This window comes from Ovis aries, chromosome 1 (genome assembly GCF_016772045.2).
Source record: "Ovis aries strain OAR_USU_Benz2616 breed Rambouillet chromosome 1, ARS-UI_Ramb_v3.0, whole genome shotgun sequence".
Lineage (NCBI taxonomy): Eukaryota > Metazoa > Chordata > Mammalia > Artiodactyla > Bovidae > Ovis > Ovis aries.
The window spans coordinates 101,018,582-101,044,042 of record NC_056054.1 but is presented as its reverse complement, the minus strand read 5'-3'; the positions used below and the strand labels follow the sequence as shown (position 1 = coordinate 101,044,042).

The following is a 25,461-nucleotide window of genomic DNA, read 5'->3' as shown; positions in this document are numbered from 1 at the left end:
TGGTCTCCTGCTCAGCCTCCCGGCCAGGCCCTCTCGGTGGGCGGTGCTCCCGACGCCCCTCCTCCTCCGAGAACTATTGGTGGAGAGGTGTCGAGAAGGCGGTGTCTAACCGGCCTCCGAGAGCCCGATTAGTAATGGGGACCCCGAGGCGGGCCGGAGGCGGGTCCGGTCGGGAGGCGGGCGGGGCGGCTGGGGCCCGGCCCAGAGCTCCGGGCGGTCGCATTGTTTTCCTCCGCGGAACCGCGGCGGGAGTGGGGTTTGCGACTGGGACCCAGGACTCGCGCGACCTGACAGCGCCTGGGAGCCCAGATCCAAGCTCCATCCAATTCGGACATTCACCACATCTCACTGGGGCCCCAACCGATTGAGAACTCGGCGCGGTGCGCGGCCGCTGCTCGACCGCTGCGATCTCTCTCCCGCTGACCCGGATCTCGGAGCAAGTATCCCGGAGTAGGGCTGGGGCTGCAGGGAGGCGGGGAGGATCGGGGCGCCGAAGGCTGGGGGTAAGCTTCGAAGTGCCAGAGGGACCCGGCAGGGCGCCAGCGCTCTGTCGTGCTTGGATGACGGAGAGGGTCAGCGGAGTTGGGGTGAACCGAAGGAAGAGGGCAGCCCCGCTACGGCACTGTGGGGCGCAAGGTCTGGGCGCCACTTGTGACCTGGCTTCTCCGAGTCGCATCCCTCGCATTGAGGAGCGCGAAAGGCATTATCTGAGGCGCGCATCATATAGAGGGTGGAAAACCTGATCTCTTGCCTTCCCAGCATAGAGATTAAGGCTTCAAGACCCGTGGGGAACCGGACCCTCGCGTCTCCCCTGCAGGGAAGGGAAGGAGAACGCGTCGCTCCAGACTTTGGTGCTCCGGCTGCACCTCTGTCATTGTGCAAGCGGGAGTCTGAGCACCTCCCAGCGGGGTTGACTTGATCATAGAGTCGGGAATGGGCCCCGAGGAACATTAGTCCTAGAGCCCATAACCTTCCTTCACACCACTTGCCCAGGGGCTTTGTTAGACCTTAGTCTCCCAAGGCGGAAAGCCCGGCTGACGATTGCATCTCCAGCCCGCGGACCCGGCTCTACGCTGGCCGCAGGCCCGACCTCCTCGGTTCCAAGCCTCTGGCCGTTTCCCTGGCCTCGGAGACCCGCCTCCGCTCCCAACCCCCGCTCCCATCCCTGTTCGATCTGCGCCTGCAGGCCCCTCCAGCCCCTCCTCCCGCTAACGTGGCTCTGGGACCCGGTCCCGGCCCAGACTCTGCTACCCGCCCCTCTCCGAGCCCCAGATCCAGTGAGGGGGAGACACGTCGAGGCCCTGGCCTCAGGCCCACCTCTGGCGAGGCTCTAGACACCTGGATTATCCTCGTTCGCGGTTGGGTGGGAGGGAGGGTAGGTAGCAAACCTGGGGCTGATAGCTAAGGGTGAGGGGAACTGTCTTGGAGAAGCAAAGGCGCCTGTTCCCCGAGGCTCCTTGGTGCGCCCCCCACCCCCACCCCATCCTTAGAGGAACGTGGACTGGGGCAGGCGACCAGCCCAAAGGCTTCCTGCTATTGTCCCCAGCCGGGTCTCCCCTTCTCCCTCCCTTCCCTAGCCCCCTGCTAGAATCTGGCTATGACCCTGGCCACTCCCCAGAGGTGGCTGCAGGGCCAGGAGGAGAGAGAAGGGCTGTTTCCTCTTCCCAGCAAGGGGAGAACCTAGGAGGGGGAGAAAGAGCTGGCCAGGCCTCCCCCATTTGCTCCAAATGGGGGGGGGTGTGAAGCAGCTGGGACTGGTCCTGGCAGGGTAAGCCTTTCCCCAAGCCAGGGGTTGCATGGGGGCAACTCAGATGCTGCTCACTAAAATCATCTATGGGAAGCCCTCTTACAGACAGCATAGTTAAGTCTGGGGGGCCAATGCAATGGCCAACCAAGTGTTTTCAGAGGCTGGACTAATCCAGTCTAAAGTAGGGGGTAGGGTGGAGAGAGATTGGGTGGGAGGGAGGCAGGGCCTGCTCTGAGGGAAGGAAGGGGCTTGGTTTTAGAGCATTTTGCTTAGGGATGAAGAACATGCAAATGATATGCAAATTAGCCTCCATTGTCCCTAGCTAGGGTGCTTTTGCTAAGACGGCTGCTGGGTTCTGAAGGTTTTCCTATGGGAGTGGTCAGCATGCCCTTCAAACTCTCCCAATTACCCCTTTTCCCAAGACTGGTGCTGAAGTTCCAGGATTTTCTGGGTAGGGTCTAGCCCCAGCACCTGCCCTTGCCCTCACAGCTCTAGGCATGAATGGCCAGCACTTTTGTAATCAAGCTCAATGTCAATGTGTCCCCCAGTTCCAGGGCAGCATCTCCCCTACCCTAGCCTCATTAGACTTCTCCTGATGTTCACATTTACTTTTAAGGGATGTGGTAAGGAGGTATAACTCCATCTCTTACCTCCTTCTGTCCCTTCTTCCATCAGGTCAGAGGTCTCCTATCCCCCTCAAACCCCCACAGGAGTCACCACCCCAGGTAAGGAAAGGGCAATAGCTCCTGAGGGCAGTGGATGGAAGTAGGCATGGCCTGGGAACAGAAGAGGGTCAGATCATTCTCCCCACTTGCCTGAGACTGAAGTTGTTTCCTGGGTGAAGATACTAGTTGCCCAGGGCAACTTGGTGGGGGGGGGGCAGAGGGGGAGGATAGGAGACAAGCTGTGTCCCTTTCTCTTCCCCTGGGGGGAACCATTGTGGGGGTGGGGAGTGGCAGAGGGAGGCTTGGCCTTTCAGCACCAGAGGGTCCTTAGCTAGCTGACTGCTCTGCCCCTGAGGAGGGGGCCATCATTAGGTGCTCCTACCCCTTCCCCTCCTCCAGCTCTCTTGGGATCCCATCTGACGTCAGCCTCCCCATCAGTGACGCTGGATTGGGGGTGGCGTACACTCGGGTTCTGGCTCCAAAAGTGGAGTTGTGGGGGAGACGGAATGGGGGAGGCCTGGAAGCTCAGGGTCTCTTCTTCGGGGGACACGGCGGGACAGGCAACTGAGGATTAGTGAAGGATAACTGTCTGTTCATGGAAAGGAGGGAGCCTCACCCTTGCTGACCTGATTTCCTGGGCTTACTCAGCCCCTCACTTCAATATCAGGGGAAGGCAGGAAGCTGGTGTCCATCTCCCACTGTGGGTTCCAGCCAGGGTCAGCTTGGCTGGGGAAGGCCGACGGAGGCTGATGGGTGGGAAGGAGGGCTGTCTTACAGTCCCTTCCACCATATCTATCTTTTCCTGGACTTTGGGCTACAATCGCCTGCCTGTCATTGAATTATTTACATTTTCATTCCAAGGCAGCCCAAAGAGGGAAGGAAGGGAGAGAGGGACATATTCAGTCATATCTCCTCACCAGTGTAGCCCCTTCTATGACTGGCTCCTCACAGAGGGTGGGTCCGCTCTTCTCCAGATTGAGCACATGCAAGGTTTCTTAGGAGTCGGGGAGGGAACAGGGGGCTAGGGAGGCTGGGAGGGGGCACAGTGGTCGGGCAGACAGCTGTAGCCAGAGCTAAATTTAGCCTCTGATCTGGCTTTGATGCAGATTCATTTTTGGCTAAGACAGCCCCCCTCCTCCATTCCCCTCCCTACCCAGCTTCTTTCTAGCGATGGAAAGGGCCCTAGAAGCAGGAGCTTAGACCAGGGCAAAGACCCCTGGGCTGCCTCCCCAACTCTGTTCTTCCTCAGCCCTAAACAGCATGATGGCTGCCTCACAGCTGCCTCTACCGAGGCACGGTGCCTAAGTTGCTCCCAGGGTGCCACGGGGGTCTGTGAGGGAAGGGAGGCAGACATGATATCCTCTTCCTTCCCCTGGTGCCAAGGAATCACTATTTATAATTTTAAGGCTTCAGTGTCTAATTATAGCTGAGACGAGGTTAGCAAGAGGGGGCCAGGAGGTGTCATCTACCGAATGTCCCAGGCCCAGTCAGGAGAGAGGAGGAAAGGCTGAGTGAGAAGGCTGGGGGGAGGGAGCGGGCGTATCCTGTCCTTACCTGGGGTCACACTGGTAGGCTTCACACCAGCCAGTTGGGGCCAGTTGGAGAGGGAAGGGACTTGAGTGACAGTGACAGCTGGCTGGCACTGAGGCAGTGCCAGAGATAGGATTTTTCACCCTTCTCCGCTGGGTCTTCTGGGGATAGACCTGGGAAGGAGCCCTCCTGCTTCAAAGGTGGAGGACGTTTGGCCCCTTCCCCCACTTCTGTCTTCTCTTTCAGGGCCAGCATATGGGTGAGGGGGCAGCCCCTGGGGCCTGAGCTGCCCCACACAGAATGCCCCGTGCCCCCCACTTCATGCCCTTGCTGCTGCTACTCTTGCTGCTCTCAATTCCCCACACCCAGGCTGCATTTCCCCAGGACCCTCTCCCTCTGCTGACCTCTGACCTGCACGGTGAGTGCTTGGCACCCTGACCCTCTAGGTGAGCTCAGCACTCAGTCTTGGCAATTAGACACTGAGACCTTTTGTGTGGGTGGCAAGCTGCAGGAGGGCTGTCAGTCTCAAGGAAGCTAAGAGTTGACAGGAAAGGGGAGCAGATAGGTGGAGGGGCACGGAGGCCAGTCACTTCTCATCTGCGGGCCACCTTTCTTCACTTCCAGGTGGCATTGTTCAGTGATAAAGAACACGGATTCTTGGTCAGACCAAACCTTGGCAGGTTCAAATTGCTGTTACAGCTGCTCACTTTATAAGCAGTTATTTAACCTTCTTTGCCTCAGTCTCCTCATCGGCAAAATGAAGATAATGATTGTATTCTACCAGGAATTCCCTGGTGATCTGGTGCTTTCACCACAGTGACCACAGGTTCAGTTCCTGGTTTGGGAACCAAGATCCCATGGGCCATGAGACATGGCCAAAAAATAGTATTTTACCTCATAGAGTTATTTAGGGATTAAATGAGGTAATACAGGTAAAGTGCTAAGAACACTGTCTGGCACAAAGTAAATGATGTATATGTGTTTGCTATTATTATTAGCTACAAAATGAAGGCTTAGGACTAATTCAGAGGTTCCCAACACCTCTTACCTCCCTCTCCACCACTTTATCACCACCATATCTAGGACCATCACGGTGGGACCTACCAAATGTCCCAGGCCCAGTCAGGAAAGAGGAGGAAAGGCTGAGTGAGAAGGCTGTGGGGAGGGAGCGGGCATGTCCAGTCCTTACCTGGGGTCACACTGGCAGGCTTCACACCAGCCATTTCGGCCAGTTGGAGAGGGAAAGGCCACCGTCCCACCGTGACAGACCTTGTAGATAGATCTATTTGCAGCTTCCTGTTATATATGAAGAATTTAGAATAATTTTAAGGTTGAAGGAATGGCAGTTAGGTTATTGAGAGTAACTGTTGGGGGATAGATAAGAGTAGCAAACACTTCCATGTGCCAGACACAGTTCTAATCACGGTACAAATGTTAAATCATCTCTCTCTGAACTCTGGGCTCCCTCTGAACACTGATGACTGTGGTTTCCATGATCAGGCCAGGTGGATGCTGGAGTTGGTCAGAGGAGACAGAAAGCTTGGAGGATTGAGGTGGTCTGTGAAGAGCCTTGAGGGGAGGGTGCAAAAAGAGGGCTGGGAGAGATGGGGTGAGGAAATGGTCTACATGGGACAGCGTACAATGTGGAATGAAAGGGAATCGCTAGCCCTAAGGCAGATCTAAGAATTGGGTTGGGCTCAGTTCTGAACTCAGACAGGCCTGGATCTGAATTGGGATGCCTGCCACTCCCAAGCTAAATGAGCTCTGCAAATTTTTTATTGGCTTTAAGCCTCAGGTTCCTCATCTGTAAGATGGCACCAACCGACTTCATAGGGTTGCTGTCTGAAATGAGAATGCCGCTCAAGTGCTAACACAGTGCTTGGCAGAGGTGAAGTGCTCAGAGTTAGCTGATACTGTATTTATTAGTAGCCTTCTTAATACCTTTATTAACATGCCCAGGGCTGGGTCTCCTCTGGTTGGGGAGGATGCTGAGGGAGTGTTGTGTCCTGAGGGCGTCAGCGCCGGCCTCTCTGCGCCTTCTAGGTATTTCTCCATTATCCTGGTTCCGGGGCCTGGAGGATGATGCTGTGGTTGCAGAACTTGGGCTGGACTTTCAGAGATTCCTGACCCTGAACCGGACCTTGCTAGTGGCTGCCAGGTAAACTGGCTGTGGCACCACTGTGGGGCTGCCAGGCCTGTTCCCAGGCAGGCATGGGACCTGCATGGCCACTGCCCCATCTTGCAGAGGGCACGTGCAGGTGTACAAGCCCTGGGGTTTGGACATGCTAGGACCCAGAACATAGCAGCCGAGGTGTGGAGTCAGGGGGAGAAGACAGGGCAGGAGGTCTACACTGTTTGTCCCCGAGCAGCTGAACACGGACTAGGTGGGGACATGGGAGTTCAAGTGGGGAGCCATGGCTTGGCTCTGATCCCTCCTTGCTTATCCCTTCAGGGATCACGTTTTCTCCTTTGATCTTCAAGCCCAAGAAGAAGGGGAGGGGCTCGTGCCCAACAAGGTGAGGGGCTGTGTGGGAGGAGGTTGAGGCATGGAGATGAAGCTGGAAAGGTCTAACGGGGACCCAGGGGGGTGGGAAGAAGACTCCAAAAGGGAACCGTAATGTGCGTAGGTTGTGCCATGATTTTCCCTCTTCTACTTTTCCCTCCAGTATCTAACATGGAGGAGCCAAGACATGGAGAACTGTGCCGTGCGGGGCAAGCTGACGGTGAGGAGTGGGATGAAAATCATGAGGATAGGAGATGACCCAGCCTGCAGGCTCTGTCCAACTGACCCTCCACCTCCCCAAATCTCCGCTACTTCTCTTATCTCAAGTCACAGAGGAAAATATACAGGAAAGGGAATTGATGATTTTTAGCTTCCTTTACACATCTCACGCAAAAGAAGAGCGAGGCTCTGAGAGGCCAAAGAACTTGCCCAAGACCCCAGGACTAGTAGTAAATAGCTTATTTTTGAAACTTTACCCCCTATTGCTCTAACTGGCTCAAGGAGGATAACCCTACTTCCATGACCCCCGTCCCAGTCCCAGGGAGCCCTGTGGCTGACATAGAATTCTGGATTCTCTAGGACGAGTGCTACAACTACATTCGCGTTCTCGTGCCCTGGGACTCCCAGACGCTCCTTGCCTGTGGAACGAACTCATTCAGCCCCGTGTGCCGCAGCTATGGGGTACAAAGGCGTGGGGTACAGAGGGTGGGGCATCAGGATGGGAGTAGGAGGAGAACTCAAGCTGGGCAATCAGTTTGGTGGGGACGGACAAGCAGGGGGTGGGGACTGGGAGTGCCCTGGGTGGAGGGTCCGGAAGAGGTGGGGCAAGGAGGCAAGGGGACGTGAGGCAGTGGGCTATGGAGCCAGACTTGCAACACCCCAAGGGTTCCAAGAACCTGTTCCTTCTGCTTCCAGGTAACTTCGCTGCAGCAGGAGGGTGAGGAGCTGAGTGGGCAGGCTCGATGCCCCTTTGATGCCACCCAGTCCAACGTGGCCGTGTTTGCAGGTGTGCACCTGGGCATGTGAGAAGCAGGCATGTGGCTGCCATGTTAGCCCCTTTCCCAGTTTGGTCTTTCCTGCATGTTCCTGAATCAGGGGTGAGGTAGGGGCCAGGGTCAGGCCAAGGTAGGGGTGTTGGAGGCTCAAGAAGAGCCAAGATACAGATCCCTGAGCCCCCCTGATGCCACCCTACCCACCCCTCCAGAGGGCAGCTTGTATTCAGCCACAGCTGCAGACTTCCAGGCCAGTGACGCTGTGGTTTACCGAAGCCTTGGGCCTCAGCCCCCGCTCCGCTCCGCCAAGTACGACTCCAAGTGGCTCCGAGGTCAGGGTGGGCCTGGGGGAGGGAGGCTGCTCTTGGGGAGGGGGTGCAGGGGGAGGGCTGTGGCAGGCAGGTGGTGGTAATTGTGTGCAGGTGTGCTAAGGGGAAAGGCAGCATGGGATCAGGAGATTCTAGACAGGTACAGATACTCTTCCATACCGTTCCTGTCACTCCCCACTCAGAGCCACACTTTGTCCACGCTTTGGAGCATGGAGAGCATGTCTACTTCTTCTTCCGAGAAGTCTCTGTGGAGGATGCCCGGCTGGGGAGGGTAAGGAGGTGGGCAGCGGGGGTGGTAGCTAGAGGCTTCTGCTGGACATTTGGGGAAGAGCTCCTGGCTGGGCTGTGAGCCTCACGCGGAGCTGCCCTCAGGCCTCTGTGCCCTCGTCCTGCTGTCCTTCACCTTGACCCGGACTGACCAACCACACCACATCCTTCCTTAGCTGTGCCCCTGACATTGGTCTCTTGGTACTCTAACCCCACCAAACCGCTCTCACCCTGCTGACGTAGGGGCTCGCTCACTGATCTTCCTCCCCGGTTCTCCCCCGGCAGGTGCAGTTCTCCCGTGTGGCCCGTGTGTGTAAGCGCGACATGGGTGGCTCACCTAGAGCCTTGGACCGCCACTGGACATCCTTCCTGAAGCTGCGGCTCAACTGCTCTGTCCCTGGAGACTCGACCTTCTATTTTGACGTCTTACAGGCCTTGACAGGGCCTGTGAACTTGTATGGTCGCTCTGCTCTCTTTGGGGTCTTCACCACCCAGACCAATAGGTTGGTACTAGACTAGTCAATGTAGCCCAGTCTGTCCCCTTCCCTCCATGCCCCTCAGCAACAAAGATCATTCCACAGAGCCTACTGATGAGGGCGGTGAGGGGAAGCTCCATTTTCCTTGTGCTTTCCTTGCATGGCCCCCAGGAGCTGCCCCGCTCTCTCAGGCTCTCCCCTAAGATGGTACATGAAGGAGGGCGGCCAAGTCTTACCTGGGAGGTGCTATGCTGTCCCTTCTGACACCTAGTCGACATTGTTCTCTGGCTCCCTCAGCATTCCTGGCTCTGCGGTCTGCGCCTTCTACCTGGATGATATCGAGCGTGGGTTTGAGGGCAAGTTCAAGGAGCAGAGAAGTCTGGATGGGGCCTGGACCCCTGTGTCTGAGGACAGGGTCCCCTCCCCCAGGTACCCAGGATGGGGGGCTTTGGTGGAGGTAGAAGCAAGCAGTGTCTGCTCCCCAAATAGGTTATGAGGAGAGGGCAAGGTGTCCAAGGCCTGGGGAGGAGGCTGTCATGGATTGGCAGCTGGGAATGGAAGCAGTAGTGTGAATGTCTGTGCACAGACAGAACAAGGGGACTCCCGGCCCTAGGGCAGGCTGCTGGGGCTTAGTTAGGCTCTGTGACCACCAGCTCCCTGTCCTAAGGCCGCCTCTTCCTATGTGTCCTCCAGGCCCGGATCCTGTGCAGGAGTAGGTGTAGCTGCACTGTTCCCCTCTTCTCGAGACCTCCCGGATGATGTCCTGACCTTCATCAAGGCTCACCCACTCCTGGACCCTGCTGTGCCACCTGCCACCCATCAGCCTCTGCTCACCCTCACCAGCAGGTATCAGGCTAAAAAATCCTGACCACTGCCATCCGCCCCTCACCCACTCTCTTTTTCTGACCCCACAAGGTAAATCATATTAGTAGGAGGAAGAACCCATGAAAGTGGGAGGGACAGAACTAAGAAGGAAACCCTGGGCTGGAGGAATGGCAGAGAAGGGGTATCTAGGTCCTTGAAACATTCAAGCTTCCACTGGTCAGGCTGTCCTGACCTGAGGCCTATTCCTCCAGGGCCCTACTGACCCAGGTGGCTGTGGATGGCATGGCTGGTCCCTACAGTAACACCACAGTCCTGTTCCTTGGCTCCAATGATGGGACAGTGCTGAAGGTGCTACCCCCAGGGGGGCAATCTGGGGGCTCTGAGCCCATTCTGTTGGAAGAGATCAATGCCTACAGCCCCTCCCGGTGAGCCCTTTGTCCAGCAGGCCCCCTGCAGAGCAGGGATGGAATGTGAGGTGGGAGATGGGGATATGGGGATGGGGTGGGGACTCCGATATTGGAAGTTGTGGGGAAGAGAGAGGGACTTGGAGAGAAGACGACATTGTGTGGCACTGCAGGGTAGCCCCATGAGTCGTATTCAGTTGCTTGTATGCCTCCCCACCTTCTTTCCTTTACCTCACCCAGGGAAAAAGGAGCCTCACCTGCTCCACCTCTGACTCCCTCTGGCCTCACCTTAGGTGCAGTGGGAAGCGGGCAGCTCAAACAGCACGGCGGGTCATAGGGCTGGAGCTGGACACCGAAGGTCACAGGCTTTTTGTGGCTTTTTCTGGCTGCATCATCTACCTCCCTCTTAGTCGGTGTGCCCGGCATGGGGCCTGTCGGAGGTGAGAGGGACTTGAGGCCAGGCTCCCTGGGCCTGCAGGCACAAAGGCATTGAGGGTGGCAGGGAAATGCGGGGGATGTTTGTGTGTGGTGGGATGTCCACAAGCATCCTGCAAGTGGGCAGTCACCAGGGATGGGACTAAGGATTGGTGTGGATAGGATGGGAATATTAGGCTAGGAGCCTCCTGCAGGCCAGGGTGAGAGTGAAAGAGGCAGGGGAATGGACTGTGATTAGAGTGGAGGGTCCCAGCCTCATATGACTCAGTTTTCCCTAGGAGCTGTCTGGCTTCTCAGGACCCATACTGTGGATGGGACAGCTCCAGAGGCTGCGTGGATATCAGGGCACCTGGTGGGTAAGTGAGGGGCTCCTGGATCTCCTGAGGAGAAAGCTCCCCACTACTAAGAGAGGAGGCTGAGGGCTAGGGTGGGGGAGGGGACGATAGTTGTACCTGCACTGAGCCACCTCCATTTCCTCCTAGGACTGATGTGGATCCAACTGGTAACCAGGAATCAATGGAGCATGATGACTGCCAAGGTAAAAAGGGCAAAGGCAGCTGTATCCATTGTTGAGCATGGCTCTGACGGCCATAGACACCCTCCCAGGTGTGGGCTTTTGTCCTTCTCTCCTGCGGCACGGTCATGCCCATCAGTTCCTCATGAAGCCTCCCCCCACCTTCACCCTTTCCCTCCCTGTTTCATAGATGGAGCTACTGGGAGTCAGTCTGGTACAGGGGATTCCACTTATGGTGAGTTTTGTTGTCCCAACTTCACCATGGTCAGCCCATACTCACCCAAGTCCATGCCCCATGGCAGCAGCAGACCAGCACCCTGCACACTCTGAGAGAATCTCAGAAAGGGTTAACATTCTAAGTATCTAGCATATAGCTCAGTGCTTGGCACATAACAGGATGCCTAATAGTTTTTGAACAAAGAAATGAAAAACTGCCTTGCATGGTAAGCACTTCCCCATTCCCAGAGGAAAATGAAGGCTGCAGTTCTGGGCTTCTGGGTTCCAAAGGGGGTGGCGGACCCGCTGTGGGTATCAGAGGTGGAGAACGGGAGTCTCACTAGCTCTGACCTGGTCTCTGTCATCAGTGCTTCTGAGTCCTGGCCCTTCCCCTGAGACCCCCAGCCCCCCCAGTGATGCCCATCCCCGGCCCCAGTCTTCCACTCTTGGAGCTCACACTCAGGGTAAGGGGGCTGGTTGGGAGGGACAGGAGTGAAGTGTGGAGCTGCCATTCTTGAAGAATTCTAAGCCGCTCACTGATCATTGTTTGGTGTTCACTAATAATGCCTGTTTGGAACCTCCCCACCCTTCTCCTCCCCAGAGCTGGCCCTCCCAGCCCCGCCTCCTTCAGCAGGGTAGTTTGGCAGTTGCTGTTGGCATGGCTACAGGGGCCGGAGCTGGGACGGGACTCCCCAGGCCCAGGCTCTAGCTTGTGTGTGAGCGGTGGTTGGGTGGGCTGTGTGTGTTGAGGGGTCAGGGGAGGAGACTCCTATAGAGGGTCAAGGCTGTGTCAGAGTGAAAGCAGAGCAGCAGTCGGAGAGAGGGACACTTTGGAACTTGTCTTCCCGCTGGGCTACCTTCGCTGAGCCTCCATCTCTCCTCTCTCTCCGTTGGCAGGAGTGCGCCGAGACCTCCCACCAGCCTCAGCCTCACGCTCAGTCCCCATCCCACTCCTCCTGGCCTGTGTGGCCGCGGCCTTCGCTCTGGGCGCCTCTGTCTCTGGCCTCCTGGTCTCCTGCGCCTGTCGCCGAGCGCACCGACGGCGGAGCAAGGATATCGAGTCTGCAGGGATCCCACGTCCTCTCTCCCTCCGCAGCTTGGCCCGGCTGCATGGGGCGGGCCCAGAGCCGCCGCCGCCGTCCAAGGACGGGGAGGGGGCCCAGACGCCGCAGCTCTACACCACCTTCCTGCCTCCTCCCGAGGGCGTACCCCCGCCAGAGCTGGCCTGCCTGCCTACCCCGGAGTCCACGCCAGAGCTGCCGGTCAAGCACCTCCGCCACGCCGGGGGTCCCTGGGAGTGGAACCAGAACGGGAACAACGCCAAGGAGGCCCGGAGCCGCGCCCGAGGCGGGAACGCGGCGGGTGGCCCCGCGCCGCGCGTGCTGGTGAAGCCGCCGCCGCCTGGCTGTCCCGGGCAGGCCGTGGAAGTCACCACCCTGGAGGAACTCCTGCGCTACCTGCACGGCCCGCAGGCGCCCAGGAAGGAGGCCGAGCCCCCGGCCGCCGCCCCTTTCACCTCGCGGCCGCTGCCGCCCGAGCCCGCCCCCACCCTCTTTGCCGGCCCCAGCCTGCTGCCCCGGGACTGTGCCCCGCCTCGGAGGCTGGACGTGCCCCCGGAGGGCAAGTGCCCGGCCCCCGCCGGCCGGCCTGCGCTCTCCGCCCCAGCTCCCCGGCTCGGGGTGGGTGGCAGCCGGAAGCTGCCCTTCTCCTCGCACCGTGCACCCCCTGCGCTGCTCACCCGAGTCCCCTCGGGAGGCCCATCCAGGTACTCGGGGGGTGCCGGGAGACACCTCCTGTACCTGGGTCGGCCTGAGGGGCACCGGGGCCGCGCCCTGAAGAGGGTGGACGTCGAGAAGCCCCAGGGGCCCCTGAAGCCTCCCTTCGTCGGGCCCTCCTCGCAGGCGGCCGTCCCTAACGGCAGCCATTTTAACTTTTGAAGGGAGTTGCTCCAAGGCCTCAAGTGGGACCCTCGAGGCCCATGCCCTCAGAGGCCGTGAGCGTGGACGCGTCTCCAAGGACAGATGACCTCCCTCCCTGTTCCACACCTCCAGCCTTCCTGGACTCTCAGAGTCTCCCGGGGTCCCTGCCCGCCTCGGGTTTATTTATTGACTGCCAACTGTCTTTTCCCCCTGTCCTCGAGAGAGGAGTGGGAGGCGAGAAGCTCGCCCCCTCAGTGAGCCAGCTTTTCAGGGGTAACTGGCACACTCCCACTCCCCCTCTCCCTCAGCCAAGCTGCCTTAACTCGCCCCTCCGGGCCTCCACAGACTGGGCCCCGGGCGGGCCGCACGGCGGACGGCCGGGGCTGAGCCACTCGCGTTGTGTACAGAGTCCTCGGGCCTCCTGGGACGTGCCTCCTCCTACTATGTAGGAGCCTCTCCGCTTCCCAATACAGCCGTGTCCCCGAGCCGCTGCCTGACTTTACTCGCGGAGCGGGCGGGCGGGACGGGAACCGGTCGGCTACTCTGAGCACCTTTGCTCCAGAATTTCTACCTTCAACTTGGCCTTGACTCTCTTCCGAGTAATTGGGATGGCTGCAGTCCCACCGGGGTTAATCAGGAAAGGTTTCCTGAAGGAGGGAAGCGAAGAAATGGTGCGTGATGAACCAGGGCCCAGGAGACCCCGGGTAGAATTTAGGTGGGGTTAGGGAGGGTACTCCAAGCCCGTTTCTGGATCGAGGTAAGATGCACTTTTTCGTAGAATGTTCGACAGGGCAGGAGGAGGGTATTTGGGGAGAAATAAAATGAAGCTGCAGTGTAAGTGATTGAAGTTTCGCATCAGGAAATCTTGTCAAAAGAGAATTTCGCTGGAAGAACGTTGGTCGCAAGAGAAGGCTACAAAAAGAAAAAAAAAAAAAAAAGCAAAGGCTTCAGTCCTGGAGGAGTCAGGGGTTTGCTCCAACAGTTCCCTAAGGAGCAGTTACCCTTCACAAAGCCAGAGGGGCGCCGAGAGGGGTGATTTTTTGCACGCATGCGTAGCCTCCCCTAGCGAATGCCCTTGCAGCACTCCAACCCCGCGCGCGGAAGATCAGCTAGCGTGTGTAGTGCGGTTCCTCCGGCCGGGGCTGGCTGTAGATACCTGTCCGTTACTCCCGGGGGCCAATGAGAGGGACGAACAAGATCTGCCCCTCCCACTACCTCTAGCTAAGGGCACTTAAGGCCCTGAGCTGGCGGTGGCTGCTTTTGCGGATTTACAAGTCTGGCTTTTTACCGGCGCGTGGCTGGAGTATCCCACAGGGCTGGAGCCCTAGGCTTCCCTATCGCCGGCGCCGCCTAGAGGCCAGTCCACGCCTTGCAGCTAAGGAAATCTCGCCGGGCTCTCTCCTGGTTCTTTGCCTAAAAGGCTTGGGCAGGAATCCGCTTGGAACAGTTTGTTGAAGAACAGTGAGATGGTTTCTAGCTCCGCCCTTTACTCCTTGGTATCCTGCAGAGTCAAAGATCCATCCCTTAGCCTTAGCCTGAAAACTGGGGTTGAGAGACTCAAGTACGATAATGTATGAGAAAACTCGAAAGGAGAAAACATTGGTATCTTGTGATGATTCGTGAAAAAGTGAAAGTGAAGTTGCTTAGTTGTGTCCGACTCTTTGCGATCCCATGAACTGTAAGCCTACCAGGCTCCTCCATCCATGGGATTTTCCAGGCAAGAACACTGGAGTGGATTGCCATTTCCTTCTCCAGGGGATCTTCCCGACCTAGGGATTGAACCCGGGTCTCCCGCACTGTAGCCAGACGCTTTACTGTCTGAGCCCTCAAAACTTAGTCCTATCTTTGCTTTGCGATCTGCTTCTACTCAGCAATCTGTTCCCCTTGGTATCCTTACAAACTTCACTTAAAGATTTTCCCCTCAAGGTTTTTAAATGCTCTCTGAATACTTCTCACACCTTGGTTAGCTAGTTCCACCAAATGTCCTCGAGAATTTACCTTCTTTCTCCTTGAAGCTTGTTTACACCAGCTTCAGTTCAGTTCAGTTCAGTTCAGTCGCTCAGTTGTGTCCGACTCTTTGCGACCCCATGAATCGCAGCCAGGCCTCCCTGTTCATCACCAACTCCCAGAGTTCACTCAGACTCGCGTCCATCGAGTCAGTGATGCCATCCAGCCATCTCATCCTGGGTCGTCACCTTCTCCTCCTGCCCCCAATCCCTCCCAGCATCAAAGTCTTTTCCAGTGAGTCAACTCTTCACATGAGGTGGCCAAAGTACTGGAGTTTCAGCTTTAGCATCATTCCTTCCAAAGAAATCCCAGGGCTGATCTTCAGAATGGACTGGTTGGATCTCCTTGCAGTCCAAGGGACTCTCAAGAGTCTTCTCCAACACCACATTTCAAAAGCATCAATTCTTCCACACTCAGCCTTCTTCACAGTCCAACTCTCACATCCATACATGACCACTGGAAAAACCATAGCCTTGACTAGATGGACCTTAGTCGGCAAAGTAATGTCTCCGCTTTTGAATATGCTATCTAGGTTGGTCATAACTTTTCTTCCAAGGAGTAAGCGTCTTTTAATTTCATGGCTGCAATCACCATCTGCAGTGATTTTGGAGCCCCCCAAAATAAAGTCTGACACTGTTTCCACTGTTTCCCCATCTATTTCCCATGGCGTGATGGGACCAGATGCCATGATATTCAGTTTCTGAATGTTGAACTTTAAGCCAGCTTTTTCACTCTCCTCTTTCACGAGGCTTTTTAGTTCCTCTTCACTTTCTGCCATAAGTGTGGTATCATCTGCGTATCTAAGGTTATTGATATTTCTCCTGGCAATCTTGATTCCAGCCTGTGTTTCTTCCAGCCCAGTGTTTCTCATGATGTACTCTTCATAGAAGTTAAATAAGCAGGGTGACAATATACAGCCTTGACACCAGCTTGGAGAGGTCCTTTAGATCTCTGGGTTTTGCTTTTTGTTTTCCTCACTGGATGCCTTACTTAAACCAAGATACTTTGAAATCATTGCTAGTTTCTAGATAGTAGAGGAGAGCAAGGAAGGAGTAAAGAACATTTTCAGTCACCTGACTTCATTATCCCTTTCAAACCAAGCCAGGACAAAGAAAAATTCTAAGACTGCAAACTTTCGTAGCCCTCTGAGGGCAAATTCCCACAAATTCTTCAGTTCAGCCCTGAAGGTGGTCACAAAGGAAGGGGTAAAATACCCTCAGGTTTCAATGTAGACCCCAAAGAAAAGTATAATAGAATTTTAACCTTGTGACTCTGCAGGCAGCTGCAATTTACAGGTTGAAGTCCCAGTTTCAGTTTAATTGTGAAGGGTGTTCATTTATCAGTATTTCTAAAGGATGGCAACTTGTCTAGTCAAGAGTACCCAGCTGGACTCTGAGAACTTTCTCTGGGCTTGGCAAAGCAACTATGTTGCAGTGAAAGCAAACAGTCCTTGGACTCTGCCACTAACAGTCTTGTGGGTGACCTTGGCAATTCAACTAACCTCTCTGTACCTCAACTTCTTTTGTAAAGTATGGAAAGAAATATGCCAACAGGGGCTTATAAAGCATTATATAAATATATAGGTTTAAATTAAGTGCCTTGTGGGAAATACTTATCCCAAATAGACTACTACCAAGAATGTAATTGATTAGCACATATGAAAAACCTCATCCTGACAGAATAGTGAATAATAAATTCAGGGATGAATTGAAAGAAATTATCACTGACAACACAGGGATAAACATGATCTTAAATCAGAAATCTGCTGAGAGTCTTTTTTTTTTTTTTAGGATATTAGCTCAAACTTTGTCTTCAGAAAAAACCAAAATGTGCTAACAGGAGGATAAAGTTATCATCCTGAGGGACTTCTAAGCTGATTTCTCAGAGGCATCCTGGGAGGTTATGGAGAAACCAGGGCCCCAGTAGGCAGAGTCCATCAGCTTGCATAAAGCTTTGGGGACCTGAAACACAGAAGGTTCCACAGTCACAAAGCTTGAAAAGCTGTTCAGCATCTTTTGTAGCTAAGTCACAGGGGCCTGAGCTATTATTATCTCTCAGATTTATGTCTCCTTGATACCACTACCCTACCCTTGGAACAGCACAGGTATGAGTCACTATTACTTAAGCCAGCAGTTGACCCTTTAGAACTGTTGACTCATAAGAATTTAAGGTTACATGTATGAGAGTAAGATTGAAGTATATGGATAAAATATGAAATTTATGAATCCAAAATATCACCTGTTTTTACCAGGTGTATTAAGGTCCCAACAGAAAATAATTGACATGTTCAAAATAATCAAGGGCTACTTTTTTTTTTTTTAAGAACTACTTTTAAAAATTGTTGGCAAGGGATAGGTTAGTAACTAGAGGCTAGTAACAGCCTTACACCTGAAAGGACAAAGGGAGGTAGTGGTTACTGAGCCTTCGCGAGATAGCACTGAGAGGAGCAGTGGCCTTTAATCAAAGGAGTGGGGCCCAGGCGAGCCCAAGGGAGGGAAACTGGGAAATCAATACACTGATTTCAGTCATTTTTCTTCATCCTGTCTTCTGCTCAGAACTTCCTATTGACTGATCCAACTGGAAGCCAAAGTACAGGGGACCCACTGATGAAATTCATGCAGGTTAGCCTCCGAGGGGGCATCCCAGGTGACGCTAGTGGTAAAGAACCTGCCTGCCAATGCAGGATTCATTCCCTGGGCTGGGAAGATCCCCTGGAGGAGGGCATGGCAATCCACTCCAGTATTCTTCACTGAAGAATCCCACGGACAGAACCCGGTAGGCTGCAGTCCATGGGGTTGCAAAGAGTCCAACATGACTGAAACGGCTTCACATCACAAAGTTGTGGTGCACAGGCTTAGTTGCTCTGAGGCAAGTGGGATCTTCCTGAACCAGGGATCAAGCCTGTGTCCCCTGCATTCGCAGGCAGATTCTTAACCACTGGACCATCAAGGTAGTCCCCCTCTATAGTCGTAAGTAACTTACTGTTAGCTATCAGACATCTTGTGTAAACCCTGAGTAGGCGTAATTATCACGAGGCTGCTCACACTTCAGCGTTCTCTTGTATTTTCTACCTACTGATCTTGGAGTAGAGGGCTCACTTTTACAGATTCAACACTACTTTCAGTTCTTTGCTTTTCAAAGCTTTTTAAATTTCTGTTTTTCTTTAGGCACCACAAAGACCATATATCCATTTATGAGGTACCTGCTAGATGTACCTTATAGTTAGTATGTACACAGTATTATTTACCAAAAAGCAATTATCCACATGCAGCCTAATACATGGTAAGTGTTCAGTTTCCTAAACATTGACTTTGAGAGCTTACATGGAGATTCTAATGTTGAATACTGATACTTAAATGCCCTTGATTTTGGTATTACCCTCCTTTATTTAGGGCTTCCCTGGTGGCGCAGAGGTTAAAGCGTCTGCCCCTAAAACGGGAAACCTGGGTTTGATCCCTAGGTCGGGAAGATCCCCTGGAGAAAGAAATGGCACCCCACTCCAGTATTCTTGCCTGGAGAATCCCATGGATGGAGGAGCCTGGTGGGCTACAGTCCATGGGGTTGCAAAGAGTCGGACACGACTGAGCGACTGAACTCCTTTATTTAAGAAAGGCATCTTTACTGCCTATGGAGCAGCTTTTGAGAACACCATACACTGGTAGCTCAGCTCATAAAGAATCCACCTGCAGTGTAGGAGACCCCGGTCCAATTTCTGGGTCGGGAAGATCCCCTGGAGAATGGATAGGTTCACCACTCCAGTACTCTTGGCTTTCCCTGGTGACTCAGCTGGTAAAGAATCTGCCTGCAATGTGAGAGACCTGAGTTCGATCGCTGGGTTGGGAAGACCCCCTGGAGAAGGTAAAGGCTACCCACTCCAGTATTCTGGCCTGGAGAATTCCATGGACTGTATAGTCCATAGGGTCACAAAGAACTGGACACAACTGAGTGACTTTCACATATACTTGATGGGGACATTTTAGTAGCCAGACAGATCCCTTCAAGCCTGGCTATCAATGGGGATTGTACCACAACCAGACTGCTACTCGTATTTACTTAGTAAATGTGTGCTGAATTGGACTGAGATAACACCAAGCACCTTATTAACCAAGAGTAGCTTAGAAGTTAGCAAAGCAAATCAACTGTCCCAGCCTCTCTGGGCCTTATGTCTACCCACCCCCTCCCTGAATATATCGGCATTGACTTTACTCCCACACAAGACACAGAATAATCTCCTTCAGCCACTCTCCTCTCTTGGTTGTTTGCTTTTAGGGGTGGGAGTGATCAAGAAGGGAAGAAGATATAAATTAATAACCCAGTCAAAATCTCTCTTCATTCTCACTTCTGGTCTTGCCTCAACTTGCTCTGCCTGTTAAGACTGTCAACTAGTAGCTAGATAAGGAAAAGGCAGAGAATGTAAACGGGTAGAAGAGACCTCAACAGGGGAAAGAAGACACCGCCCTCCTCCTAAACACACACACACACACACACACACACACACACAAAACACAACACGCTCCCACTGTTCCATTCTCATTAGTTCAGTTGGACAGGGAAAACTTGGTCTTAAGGTTTATCTGGGACCAGGGAATAGATATAATTTTTGCTCAGGAGATGGAAAAAATTTCAGTGACACTTGAAATGGTAAGACTTTGACATTTTATTAAGAAATATCTTTTTATTTTAAATGATAGTACAAAAATTGTATATATAATATAGATTTGTATAGGTGTACATACACATAAATGCTTACACACACACATGAACTTGCTCATCAGATTCAAACCCTATTTTATTAAAATCCTAAATAAAAGAGAAGTAGATTTGTTTTCCTAAAATATACTGTACATAAAGCTGTCAGACAACTTGTAAAACTGAAGCTGTTTTGAGAAGCTCAGCACCCCACCTACCCTTTCTCTGGCCTAACACAAGTGGCCTCGGCAGAAGGACAGTGCACAGGGCAGGGCCAGAGAAGGGAGCTGTTATCATCACTGCTGATAGAACCAGATGCCTGAAACCAGTGAGGAAGCACAGGATATAGAGCATGACCTCGATTAATTCTCAGAATTAAGAATAAACCACTTAATAAACAGAAAATATGTGGTGGGGAAGGCAGGGAATAGAAAGAGGAAAAACAAGGCCCACAGATTAGAAATGACCTACTAATTAAGTTCCAGTGTCTGGGAAAGACTCAATGAGATAAGAACAATGGGGTCACAGAAGCAGAAGTAGTTAGAGGGGAAGGGGAGGAGAGAGAGACAGGGAATCACAATTTCCTGCCATTAACAAGCCAAATTGGTCTGTAGTACAATCTTGGGATATCACCCCACCTCCTAATCTTAGAGAGGCTTAAAAAAAAAAGGCAGTACCAGAGGTTCAAAGCTACTTAAATTGAATTCACATCCTTCTTGCTCCTGTCTCTTGGTAAATATGTTGGCACAGGAAATAGAATACTAACTCAGAAGGGGAAAATATAAAATGGAAATAGATAAGAGCTTAGAGCAGCACATAGGTGTGCTTGGCTTGTATTCCATTCTAAAGCTCCTTTTCTGGCCATACAGAGATGTCTACACAAGGAGCAGAGAACAGGAGGCCATTCTCCAATAAATCTGGACAAAGACTAATTGCCATTCAGGATTAAACTTCTGGGAATAGTTGTCTATATGCCTCAGGTCTTCAGGTTCTGGGGATCCATGATGCTTGTTAGGAGAGAGCCACAGAAATTTCTCAAAATGATCTTTTCTTAAAAGGATGAGGTATCTAAACCAGAAAAGCAAATATATAGAATGTCTGCACCCTCTGCCACGGACGTTTACCTAGAGTTTCTTTCCTATTCAGAAGTATAAGAAATTATGCAAATGTCAGTCAAAACAGCTGCCACAGGGGTGGAAAGGAGGCTTGCTCTGTGGAAAGGCAGCTCCAGTTCTACCCCCGACTCTGCTCTGAAGCTTTCAGGCAGCTCCAGTTCTACCCCCGACTCTGCTCTGAAGCTTTCAGTTTACATGATGTCACCACACTATATGCTAAAGAAATCTCTGCAAAACTAGGTACTGGCTCTCCCTAGGGCCTTACTCCTCAGGTTTCTCATTACTCCCTGTTGAGTGTGCCTCTCAGAAAAGGGCCAAAGTAATGCTTTTTCTTCCTCAGTCCCTTTAATGAATTGAAAGAAACCCTCTCTAAAGTGTTTAATGAGATAAATATTTCCAGCGTTTACCAGGTACTTTTTAGAACTGGACCTCAAAACAAAGAGAAAAGTGGGAAAATTCATATGTATTTATAAATATACACAATAATATACATGCAGCAAAGGGGTGTTAAAAAAATGCACTGGTCACAAAATACCTAACTTCAACTGGAGAGCCTTCTGGTAAATTCATTTCTTTTACAGCAATATAAAGAAAGAAAGGAAAGCCATTTTGTATGCCACAGATTTCTAGTATTACTGAGCAGACACAAAAATCTTACTAAAGCAATGCGAAGGCTGAAAAAGAGGGCGAGGCAAAGCCAAAAATAATGAAACAGATATGACAGAGAAAAAAGAAACTCTTTTAAGGTGCTGAGTTCAAAATACAGAAAACCTAAAGCCAAGTTCTCTCATATTTCAAGTAAGAGACCTCAACTATGGCATTATAATTAAGAGATCCCACAGAGGTAGTGATAGGAAGGGAATGTCCATCTATACATTTGTAAATAATTTCCCTGAAGCTGGGAAGAAGAACAGAAATATTAAGATTTATTTCCTTCTCTTATTTAGGGGGAAGCTTAAAACCATAATGTAAATGTAGGGCCTAAAATTTCTATATTAATACTGATACTATTAAAGCAGCTTTATTTTAAAATAGGCAGTTATCCAGGTTTCAGATTTTCCTGTTCAAGTACCATCTCTGAACCACCTGTTATTTGAGTCTCTGTAATCCAACCCTGCCAACAGGGCAGTTGGATTTCCCAAACCCAGAAGACCTAGCAACATTTTCCCAACTTCCAAGGTTGATCCAGGAAAATATGCAAAATCATATAATGGTACTGCCAATAATGTCATTAATATTAACTACTACAAGGGATCCTGACCTACCATTCTCTCTATGGCAATACAACTAGAGATCAAATCCTATTTTCCTTCTCTGGAATGCTAAATGGTCTATTCCAGGTAAATAAAAACAAATGCCCTTTTAGTACCCACCCCTTTCCAAACATTGCCCTTCTCTCTCTCCCTAACCCAATCCCTCCTTAAACCCCCTATCTCAGAGACCCCATCATCAAAAATGACTTGGGCTATATTAGATATTTTTCTGAGTGGGAATGATAGGCTTTTACAGAAAAAGAATAAGAACCTCTAAACAGTAGGGGCTCTGTATACTCAGAAGGGTGTGCTGGATGGAATCAACCTCCATCAGAAGCTACCTTAGAGAGTAAGCTGGTTGGACCTAGATATTTTCTGTAAGGTTAACCTCCACCTCCTTAACAGGAAAGAAAAAATAAACAAACCAAAAAACAAGGAACTAAAGTCAATATATACACCAAGAACACACACAAAACACATCTAAAATAACATTTGGTCCCTCTATAGTTAAGCTAAAGCTCTGAAATGGAACACAATAGCAGCTTACTGTTAGCACCTGATTCACAAAGGGACTCAGAAAAAGCAAAAACACTGCAAAGAGACACAGGACGATTTGACAGCAGAAACCACCATTTTACACTCACCCTTACCTAGGCGGCTGCACTGCATCTCTCCACCATCCCCGATGGTGCAGACTCATCTCTGATCATCTGGAAAGTGCTCAGTACTTGGTCCATGGAGAAAACCTAGCTGAGGTGGCCCATAGCCAGCATTCATTTCAAAACTGATATTTTTGTCTATAAGCCTCTAATAGCCAATTCTTTCAGGGCTTCCTTGGTGGCTCAGCGGTTAAAGCGTCTGCCTGCAATGCAGGAGGCCCGAATTCAGTCCCTGGACCGGGAAGATCCCCTAGAGAAGGAAATGGCACCCAACCCACTCCAGTATTCTTGCCTGGAGAATCCCATGGATGGAGGAGCCTGGTATGCTACAGTCCAAGGGGTTGCAAAGAGTCGGACACGATGGAGTGACTTCACTTTCACTTTTCTTTTCACTTTTGTTAAATTTGGTTTGGGGAGTTATGTTTACAGTCTATTTTGAGCCCTAAATGATTCTGCTCTGGAAAACTGCAGCAAATTACTTCAGTAGTCAAGGTAAATAGAACCCTGTTAACTGTCACATTTTATTCCAAACTAAGAATACATGTTTTCCCCATGATCGCTAATGAAGAAAACCTTATTCTACACAGTCATTCAGCTGGCACATCTCCCTCTCGTTCTGTCTGCTCAGTTGTGTCCGACTCTTTGCAACCCTGTGGACTGCAGCACACCAGGCTTCCCTGTCCTTCACATCTCCCTCTGGTTGCTTCTAATTTATAACAAAGCAAGTCCAGGATGATGACCTCTTCACAACCTCTCTCCCTCTCCACCCATATTCCCATTCTTTAAAAAAAAAAAAAAAAAACTCCAAGAAATCCCAGCAATGAAACACTTTCTAAAGTGTCTAGGCAAAAGCAGCAGGCATGGTGGGAGAGAAAAGAATAAGGTGACAAAGATCTGGCCAGAATCTCTGGTTCCTTACGTTATGGCACTGGTTGTCCTTATCCCCTCTGCCAACACACTGAGCACCTATAAAGCACAAAAGCTCTACACAAGACCTGACCTTAAGAAAACAAACAGTGTACGCATCCCAAATCAGATGGATAAAAACTCTAGAACGTCCTCAGCCTTCATCTCTCCTCCTGTCTTTTCTTGCATATGAGTGGATACCATGTAAGTTCCACAGAAAGGCACACTTAGCAAACTCAACAAAATTTTATAAAGTTAAAAAGTTGAACATATACACAATAGAATATTACTCAGCCATTAAAAAGAATGCATTTGAATCAGTTCTAATGAGGTGGATGAAACTGGAGCCTATTATACAGACTGAAGCAAGCCAGAAAGAAAAACACCAATACAGCATACTAACGCATATATATGGAATTTAGAAAGATGGTAACGATAACCCTGTATGTGAGACAGCAAAAGAGACATAGATGTATAGAACAGTCTTTTTGATTCTGTGGGAGAGGGCAAGGGTGAGATGATTTGGGGGAATGACACTGAAACATGTACAATGTCATATGTGAAACGAATCGCCAGTCCAGGTTCGATGCATGATACAGGATGCTCGGGGCTGGTGCACTGGGATGACCCAGAGGGATGGTACGGGAGGGAGGAGGGAGGGGGGTTCAGGATGGAGAACACATGTACACCCGTGGTGGATTCATGTCAATGTATGGCAAAACCAATACAATATTGTTAAGTAATTAGCCTCCAATTAAAATAAATTAATATTTTTTTAAAAGTTGATATTAAAGCTTGACATTACATAAATAAATGCTTGGAAGCAAGTTGTTCTGACAACAGACTACCCTCCTCATTGCAATTTCATAAAATCTAGCCAAAGCAAAGTTGGTGTCTTGAGACCAGACTGTTTCCTAACCCCATGAGCCTCTTTTCTGGCCATGTTCCAGCATCGCAGAGGTGCAGCTGGAGGCTGTGGGATCTACATACACGTCTCCCACATCAGCAAGTTTTCTTTTCAGTTTTTAAAAATTCTATTTTAGCTTCTTAAACTGGCATCTGGGGTATGGACACACAGTGGATGCAGATTTACCTAGGTGATTTCTTCTCAGTGAAATTAACTCAGCATAGTGGGGAGTGCCTGCCTGTTCCTTTGGAAGCAGAATATATTTCTTTGTCTTCCCCAAAGCTTACATCTAATCCCTCCTCCCAACTAGGTTTCTTCCCTAATGGATACACATCATAAATCTAAGGCAAAGTTTCAGGTCACTTGATGGTTTGACTATTAAAGGCTCTGGGTATGTCCATATTAGAAATATTATTTCAAAATCTTCTGATAGAAAGTCAGTTATTTAAAAAACAATCGGTCCATAACATCCACCTTTCTTTTACCACTGTGCTTCAAGCAATGATGTGAGATGAGAAATCTGGTCCTTATTATTTTGGACCCTCAGAAGACGTGTTCCCTAAATTGGGCTTCGAATTTTCCAGTTGCATAGAGAGCTTTCCTGAGCCCAAGTTGTAGCCGATAGCATCGTACCCTGCTATAATTTTCTTCTTTAGGACATTCTTAATTTTTACACAGTTTGTCCTCTGTATTTTTTTTAAGAGGAAAAGGATGGACACAGTACAAGTTGTGGCCCTTGCACATTAAGTTGAAACAGCTTCCATGGAAACTCCAGTGTGAGGCTCTGTGGTCCCTGCTGCCCCAGTCTCTTCTGTTTCTCTCTCTCCCATCGCCCCCTCCATGACTACTACAGCATCTACCTCAGCCACCCCTTCAACCACGGCAAAATCAACTCCATTGGGCTGTTGTCGGGCCATGGCCTCCAGTCTGAGGCGGTACTGTTCTGCCTCCTGCTCTTTCTTTAGGAGCTGGTGTCGGTACTCCTGGGCTCTTCGATTAGCCTCCTGGAGGCGCTGCTGAAGTAGCTCTCTTTCAGTGCCTTCCTGTAAAAGTAAGCCACACAGGTGAGGATTCCTAAGAGCAGACAAAAAGAAAAGGGTTCA

At 51.2% G+C, this 25,461-nt stretch overlaps 2 protein-coding genes across 8 annotated transcripts in view; one reads left to right on the top strand and one right to left on the bottom strand.

The window, feature by feature from the left end:
- The first annotated feature begins 224 nt into the window (after nt 1-224).
- Nucleotides 225-20,207, top strand: SEMA6C (semaphorin 6C). 5 transcript variants are annotated; one of them, XM_004002475.6, is made up of 20 exons: nt 225-436; nt 2,423-2,472; nt 4,189-4,360; nt 5,986-6,100; nt 6,395-6,458; nt 6,609-6,665; nt 7,025-7,126; nt 7,361-7,451; nt 7,650-7,769; nt 7,949-8,037; nt 8,319-8,536; nt 8,807-8,938; nt 9,203-9,355; nt 9,586-9,759; nt 10,032-10,178; nt 10,452-10,529; nt 10,656-10,711; nt 10,878-10,922; nt 11,272-11,367; nt 11,801-20,207. In XM_004002475.6, exons 3-20 carry the CDS (start codon nt 4,243-4,245, stop codon nt 12,838-12,840), a joined length of 2,895 nt encoding a protein of 964 aa, XP_004002524.3. In that variant the 5' UTR covers nt 225-436; nt 2,423-2,472; nt 4,189-4,242; the 3' UTR covers nt 12,841-20,207. The 5 variants fall into 5 exon arrangements, with proteins under 5 accessions (XP_004002524.3, XP_060270010.1, XP_060270007.1 ...); XM_042253231.2 differs by lacking the exon at nt 225-436 and adding an exon at nt 1,667-1,768; XM_060414027.1 differs by lacking the exon at nt 9,586-9,759.
- The window catches only part of GABPB2 (GA binding protein transcription factor subunit beta 2), a 32,531-nt gene continuing 26,538 nt past the window's right edge, over nt 19,469-25,461 (bottom strand). For 2 of the 3 annotated variants that reach the window (XM_027974636.2, XM_027974646.2), the window contains one exon: nt 19,469-25,401. In XM_027974636.2, coding sequence (XP_027830437.1) covers nt 25,102-25,401 — 300 coding nt within the window. In that variant the 3' untranslated portion in view covers nt 19,469-25,101. Of the gene's footprint in view, nt 25,433-25,461 lie in introns of all 3 variants that reach the window. The other variant, XM_027974647.2, reaches the window with a different exon arrangement.

Bases quoted from the DNA above. Each gene is read 5' to 3' on its own strand.
- SEMA6C (XM_004002475.6), top strand. From the start codon at position 4,243: ATGCCCCGTGCCCCCCACTTCATGCCCTTGCTGCTGCTACTCTTGCTG. The intron at 4,361-5,985 runs GTGAGTGCTTGG...TGCGCCTTCTAG, and splicing joins GCTGACCTCTGACCTGCACG to GTATTTCTCCATTATCCTGG. The intron at 7,127-7,360 runs GTACAAAGGCGT...TTCTGCTTCCAG, and splicing joins CCGTGTGCCGCAGCTATGGG to GTAACTTCGCTGCAGCAGGA.